General features: G+C 47.7%; 1 protein-coding gene across 2 annotated transcripts in view; it reads left to right on the top strand.

Moving 5' to 3' along the window:
• ALDH18A1 (aldehyde dehydrogenase 18 family member A1) overlaps positions 1–5,950 on the top strand; it is a 37,720-nt gene extending 31,770 nt beyond the window's left edge. Inside the window, exons 16-18 of one of the 2 annotated variants that reach the window (XM_081074734.1) lie at positions 1,246–1,432; positions 2,394–2,489; positions 4,937–5,949. In XM_081074734.1, the coding sequence (XP_080930860.1) occupies positions 1,246–1,432; positions 2,394–2,489; positions 4,937–5,118 (465 nt within the window). In that variant the 3' untranslated portion in view covers positions 5,119–5,949. Of the gene's footprint in view, positions 1–1,245; positions 1,433–2,393; positions 2,490–4,936 lie in introns of both variants that reach the window. The other variant, XM_081074735.1, reaches the window with a different exon arrangement.
• Positions 5,951–7,299: the final 1,349 nt, after the last annotated feature.

Below are 7,299 nucleotides of genomic sequence, written 5' to 3' on the forward strand. Positions count from 1 at the left end.
TAGAACAAGTGACTGTCGGCCTTGATTGCTTTGGCCTGGGCGTGTGTCTTCCCTTCCGTCCTTTTGCAGGAAAGGAAGGCTCCAATCAGCTTACAAATGTAGCATGGTCCCAGTGAGAACCTGAAGGGGTTGTTTTGGAAATGAAAATGCACCCCACAAATTAAAAGAGAGTTAGATCACATAGTCACTTGTGTTCCTTTACACTTGTGGTCTGTTTGATTAGATACCTCTGTGTGGCAAGTACCACACTGGACTGGACCGGACACAAGGAAAGTTCTCCATTCGCCAGGAATAAAACCCCCACTCCTGATTCAGACAGACCCACTCTGTCCTCAGTCATCCCCAGGTTGCCTTGAAATTCCCCAAATCAAAATGAGTCAATATGTGTACTTCATGCAGCACCTTTGTACTCTAGGAAGTCAACCAGCAGGGTGACTTGCACAGAGGTGGGGCTTAGGGATGGGTTTCCAGTACCTGAGGGACATAGTTGGACGCCAGGCCTGGAGGAAGTGGGGTCCCAAAGAATCAAGTGGGGTCGCAAAGAATCAAGGTACAAACGCTGCCTGGAGAGGTCTCTTGAGAACCGGGCCTAAGTAGAATCAGAATTGTTGCTGGGACCCTCAGTGACCAGGCTCAGGTTCCATAAATTCTTCTGACCAGGAGCAGAATTAGCCTCAGAGGCTAGAGCTGAGCTGAACCTAGGACTAGAGGACAAAGTTGGAACTGTAACAAGTAACCACCATTTGAAGCGGTTACCCGCTGGGTACTATTTTCCTCTGAAGCACTCATAGGACTTCTCCAGGGTGAAGGGAATAGAAATGTGTACATGGCATCTCCCTTTGTATGAGTCCAGTGCCTGGGTTCTATCTGCAGGCAGTGGGGTTTTTATAGTCAAGTGTTTGTGTTAGTAAAATGCCAGCAGTCAGGGGTTTATGTTGATAGCCCGTTAAATGCCTTGCACATTCTTAACGTTCAGAGGCCTCCTGCTGAAATCTCTGCTCCAGCTTTACTGAGGGCCCATTGCTGGCAGGTGGCCAGTCAGCGTGTTCAGAAGCAGAGCATCCCATCATGGAGGGCGGGCGGCTGCCTCTGAAAGCAAGGCAGGGACTAGTTCAGGTGTCCCTGGAGCCCAGGAGCTGCGGGCTCGTCATCTTCAGGCTCATACTGCTGTTTGGTCCTGGAGGAAGAAGTATGAGCACACTTACCTGTGTTTATGGTGTTGCTCCTGGACTTCCTCTTTTCCAGGTGAAAATTCACGCAGGCCCCAGGTTCGCCTCCTATCTGACCTTCAGCCCCTCTGAAGTGAAGTCCCTCCGAACTGAGTATGGCGACCTGGAATTGTGCATTGAAGTGGTGGACAGTGTCCAGGAGGCCATCGACCACATTCACAAGTACGGCAGCTCCCATACAGATGTCATCGTCACAGAGAATGGTCAGTGTGCAAATGCTTCAGGCGTGTGGTGTTCGCGTTTTCTGCCTTCATTTCTGAGTGGTTCCTTTCCTCTCAGCCTGTCCTCGTCTGTAGGAAAACAATCTGAGCAGACGAATGGTAACGCCTGATGTCACCTTTGCTGGTTAGCTGTGCTTTCACGTCTATTACCTCATTATATTGGCACAGTGGCCCCGTGGGTGGAGGTGGGGGAGAGACAATGAGCCACAGAGAGATGGCGCTCTGTGTTAGAGGTGTTCATTTACTCCATACAGCAATCTTTCCAGGTTGTTGGAAGAAACCCATTTTAGAGCTGAGGAAAGCAAGGCTCAGAAGGTTAAGGGCAGAATCAACTCTCCAGAGTCATTCATTCATTCATTCCAAAGAAAGTCAGGATGGCCCCCTCAAGGAATTGCAGTCAGTTTATCGGGGGATCAGAACACTACCAATAGCAACAGCTAACATTTATGGAGCACCCCATGTGCTAGGCTCTGCGATAGTGCTCTGTGGCTATCAATCCACTTCGTCCTCTCCACAGCCCTGTGGGCTGGGTAATGTTGTCATTCTCATTTGACTCGGGTGCCGAGAGGTTCGAGAACCTGCCCAGGCCACCCAGCTAGTGGGTGTAGCATTGGAGCTCAGACTTAGGCATCCTGGCTCCGTAGCTTATAAATAGATAGTATACACAGGCCATTGTAGCGCCAAGAGTATATCTGCAAGGGGAGGTCTGGATTGCAACCCAGTCTTTGCCAGGCCACTGCTCCTTCCACAGCAGCAACTGATGAAGCTGGTTTGCCTTCTTCCTCTTTAGATTTCTCACAAATCTTCGTATGTGGGGAATCTTTAATATGTGGAGAAACTCCTCAGTGGCCTAGACCCTGCCCCAGTCAGTCACTGGTGAGTGGCTGGAAGCAGGGGTGTTCTCTGTGGGTCATCCTAACTCAGTTTCTTCTCTGTGCTGCAGAGCAAACAGCAGAGTTCTTCCTCCAGCACGTAGATAGTGCCTGTGTGTTCTGGAACGCCAGCACTCGCTTCTCTGATGGTTACCGCTTCGGACTGGGTAAGAAGGACTCAGGTCCTGGGAGGAAGACGTCCCTTGTGAATCACTGTGTGGTCCAAGGAGCATGGTGAGGGTAGAGGAGACAACTCTCCTTTATGGTCACATGCTTGATCAAGATGATAGAGACAGAATTGTGGGACGGTGGGTTTATGAGAGAGAATAATGATACTTATTATAGGAGACCCGGTATTATATTTATTATATTATATTATACCTGGTCTTACATAATATAAGACTGGATCTTATATTAAAATAAGACTGGGTCTTATATTAATTTTTGCTCCAAAAGACGCATTAGAGCTGATGGTTCGGCTAGGCTTATTTTTGGTGGAAACACAGTAGCTACCATGAGCTGGTAGAAGTCCTGTGCTCTGTGCATTTCAGATGTTACGAAGGGAGCAACTCTTCTTTTTTCATAGATGGGGAAACTGAGATTGAGAGAAGCGAAGTAACTTGCCTAAAGTCATGCAACTGGCATGCAGACCCAAATTTGTGCAAGTCCAAAGCCAGGACTCCCATCATTGTATGGGCAGACCACATGTCTCCATACCCAGGCTGTGACAGGTGTTCATGCCAATGTCCCTTGAAAGCACTGCCATTGCAGACATTTCTGTAGACACAGAGCCAGATTGCCTCAGAGCTAGGAATTCCCCATGAGGATAGGACGAAAGAAGGCATTAGGACCTATGCTGGGATTAAGTGTCAGCATCAGAAACAAACAGGTAGGCCCAGAGGTGCAAGGTTTACTTCTAAAGCAGACTGAAATAAAAAGCTTCAGAAAAACAGCATTCTTTCCCCTCCATCATTAATAACAAAATCTCCATGCCCAAGAGCAGAGGGATTTTTTAGACCGTCTTCTCTGGTTTTCAGGATTACCATTCTATAAAGCTCCAATAAAGCATTTATGACACATCCGAGAAGTGTTTCAACCCCTTGAAAGATTTTAATCCCTCTGAACTTTTGAATAAGTAATCTGCCTAGAGAAATAGTTCTCACTGAATTGTTAAAGATTATTGAAGGGAATTTTAACTCAGTTATTTTTAGTCATTAGACACTTTATTTTTGATTCCCTGTTTCTATTATGTTGGGTGTTTGATTTAATTATCACATCACTTGCACTGATCTTTGTGTTCCACGTTCTTGAAGAACAAATAGCAGCATATGTTTAAGGGCTGAGGTGCCCAGCATTCAAGTGAAAGTCCGAGATGGGGGGAGGAGAGCTAACGCCATGCCATTGTCTTTCCATCCCCTCCTCAGAGCAGCTCAAACTTAAGTTAAATTCCTGTGAAAGGCATGAATAGTGACAGCTAATACTTATTGAGCATTTACTATATTCCCAGCACCGTGTCACGTGCATCACATGCAGTATTTCACTTACTTCTACATAATGGATTCTATTGTTTTCCTCATTTTTTTTTCAATGAAATACTGAAGCATAAGAGATGGTTAGCCAACGTGTCCAAAGTCATGTGGTTTCTCTATTATTAAACCAAGATGTGAATCTGGTCATCACTCTACTTGCCTTTGCCAACCACTGCCTCAAGCTCATCCCCACTCAGGTCTTTTCCTTGCTCTTTTCTCTGCCTGCAGTGTCTTTCCACCCACCCCTCCCCCAGCTAGCTCCTCATTGGTCAAGTGTCAGTGGAACGGCACCTCCTCAGAGAGATGCTCCCTGACTACGCTGTCCAGTGTGGTAGCCACCCTCCCCACACACTCTGTCACAGCACCGTTCATCCTTTCATGTACACTCATTCACCACACGAAATTACTTGCTGAACTGTACATTGGCTGTCTTGCCCACAAGAGAAAAAGCTCCATGAAAACAGGATCTATATCGATTATTCACCACTTTATCCCCCGAGCCTGATACATAATAGGTGCTCAGTAAAATTGTGATGAACGAGGGACCCCTGCCTCCACTGTATATGGTGCAGAACACCGAGGCAGACCCAGGAAAACCCCTGATGTCCCTGCACTTGAGCCTGGAGCAAGAGGGATGGGAAATGAATAGTACTCTTTCAGGTGTTCAGTAGCTGTCTAATGAGTGCCTGTGTGCTAAGAATTCTGGGGCACATCTCAAAAAGAGATGTGCTGAGAATTGTTGTACATCTCAAAAAAATGCCCAAATGTCAAATTATGGTACACAGTCCAGACACTGAACAGGTATTGGAGCACTTCTAGCGTTGTCAGAATACATTGGGGATAAAGTACAAAAGGGAAGCCCACACGTTGTGCTTCATTAGAAGAAGGGGGCTTATCATGATTTATAGCGACTAAGCGGACACATTTATGGGGACAGTGCATCTCAAGCTGGCCTGGGGAGGATGGGTCAGGAGTTGGCAGGGAGAAAGGGCACCAAATGAAGAGAAAGAGGAGTCATGGAGCTGGTAGGCGGTCAGAAAGCAGAGGCCGGGAAAAGCCACATCCTCCTCCATGCTTTTTCACAGGAGCTGAAGTGGGAATCAGTACATCACGAATCCATGCCCGGGGACCAGTAGGACTCGAGGGACTACTTACTACTAAGTGGCTGCTGCGAGGGCAGGACCACGTGGTCTCAGATTTCTCCGAGCATGGAAGTTTAAAATACCTTCACGAGAACCTCCCTGTTCCTCAGAGAAACACCAACTGAAAGCATGCAGAGAAGAACTGGACTGTTCTGGAGATCTTCAGTTAGACTTGGCTTAAGAATCTCGGGATGAGCCAAGTCTGGTCTCCCACTTCCGGGAAGGGTCTGCCTGGTGGAAAGTATACCTACATGCTTCTGGGTTCAGATTGGCAGCATTAGTCATGGCTAAGGGCTTGCCTTCCAGCTCACCCTGTTCTGTTTTGTTAATGTAGAAAATAATTGCTGACGATAGGAACTTTGCATACTTGCTACAGCTTGGGACTTTGCTCGGTCCTGTTCCCTGCACCTATAGAAACAGAAAGGTGCGGTTTCCCCACACACCAGGCGATGGCAAAGGGCCCCTTCTGACCTTTCTATCGCCTCAATGAGGTCAAGTCTCCCGTGGCATTTGGTTGGTACTAGGACCAGCCATACCTAACAAGTCTTTCCACATTTCCTTTCTTTCACACTCGTAGTTATCTTCGAAAAGGAAAGATTTGGAATTTAGAAGAGGGACAGCTCTTTTAGCATTCTCATCAGAAACAGTCACTGAATTCAGAAATGGACTGAATCATTTCCGCTGGTAAGATCAACCTTTTATATTTATTTGTGGAGTAAATATAAGCATTCCAGATGCGTGCAGCCTCTCTGGGTCCAGGAGATCCGTGATGTAGCTGGAACCTGAAACTGCACACAGGTGTGAGTTTCAGGATGAAGTATCGACAGCAATTACACTTGAAATTTTTATATGAATTATTTTGTCATCCTGTCCTTCCAAAACAAAATTAGAGGATTATTTTAATACTTTGGATTCTTTTCCCCTTTTTAAAAAATAAAGTTCGTATGAAAAGCCTGTGTTCAGGATTAAAGTTTTCTCCCCCATTGACCGTTACCCCCTTTTTCCTTTTCCGTCCCCTGTGACCCTCCCAGCCCCGCTTTTACACATTGTGCCTTCTCTAGAAGCTGGTGGGGAGACAGCCTGGCCCTCCACCTCAGCAGTGTCAGTGGAAGCAGCCCAGGCAGATCCCCCGGGGAAGGACTCGGACTGGGAGGGAGGAGAGGAAATGCGGCGATGAGGCTCCAGAGTTGAGGACTGAAAGCAGAGCGATGGTCTGAAGTCGGGGATGTGATTGCCACGAGCATGCCATGTGCCGGTGCTCACAGTCCCCAGACGGGTCGCCACAGCCGGCGTCCTTCGTTTGCTTTCACCCTCCCTGCCAGCCCCTTTGTCTCAGGGTCGCCTGTTTCATTGACACCTCTAACCCCTCACCTCCCTCCTTCCGTCCAGCTCCTGTTGTTGGGGTCCCTGGGGTGCCTGACAGTCTGCAGTTGAAAGATTTCTTGTCTCATGGGGGCCCTTCCAAGGAAACAAGCACTCACTTACATGTTTATCCTCTGAGGATGTTTTATGAGCACAAGAATTTTATGGTGTCGTGTGGAACATGTTCCCAGGCTGGTTCTAAACTCTACCTCTCATCCAAACCCTTACATGGTCTGGCAAGTTACCCTGCCTGCCCTGTCCTCTGAATGGGGAATTCTGGCATAGCTTGCCTGAAAAGGCAATAAACAAAGTCCTGCCTGAAACTGTATGGCAAATACCACAATCAGCTCCCAACCAGACAACAAATGCCCCTGGAATCTAAAATAGAAAGTGACCCTTGGGGCCTTTGGGGAAGACTCCACTGAGGAGGCAGGCCTGGATCTGGGCTCTGAGACGGGTCATAGGAGGAAGGAGTGGGCAGACCATTCAGGCAGGGGACTGGTGCAAGCAAACATCCGGGGGGGGGGGATGATAGAGAAGTCTGGCGAGCAGTGAATATGCCAGTTTGGGCAGAGGTTCGTGTGGGTAAATGGGAAGGTATTATATCCCAGATGCCTGATGGTATGATCTCACCTGAAACCACCCTTCTTAGGGCAAGGAATGGGGATGGGGTTTGGTCTAGAAAACACAGGTAAAGCTGTTACCCAATAAGGCGATTTTTCCTATCCAACAACCTCAGCCTTAGTCCTTTTCTACAGAGACTATCAGTGTTCCCTGTTTTTCCACCAAAAGTGAATAGATCCCCCAAAGAGGGCCAAGAGGCAGCCATAGCCTCACAAGTATCCCCACCTAGGCAGTCTGCCACTACTTATTGGCTTTTCCTAAAGGAAGGGGGCTTTTTATTCTGAAACCTCTCCTGTGATCCTGGTCTACTTCCTTTTCCT

The sequence above is a fragment of the Rhinolophus hipposideros genome (assembly GCF_964194185.1).
Source record: "Rhinolophus hipposideros genome assembly, chromosome: 15".
NCBI classification, from domain to species: domain Eukaryota; kingdom Metazoa; phylum Chordata; class Mammalia; order Chiroptera; family Rhinolophidae; genus Rhinolophus; species Rhinolophus hipposideros.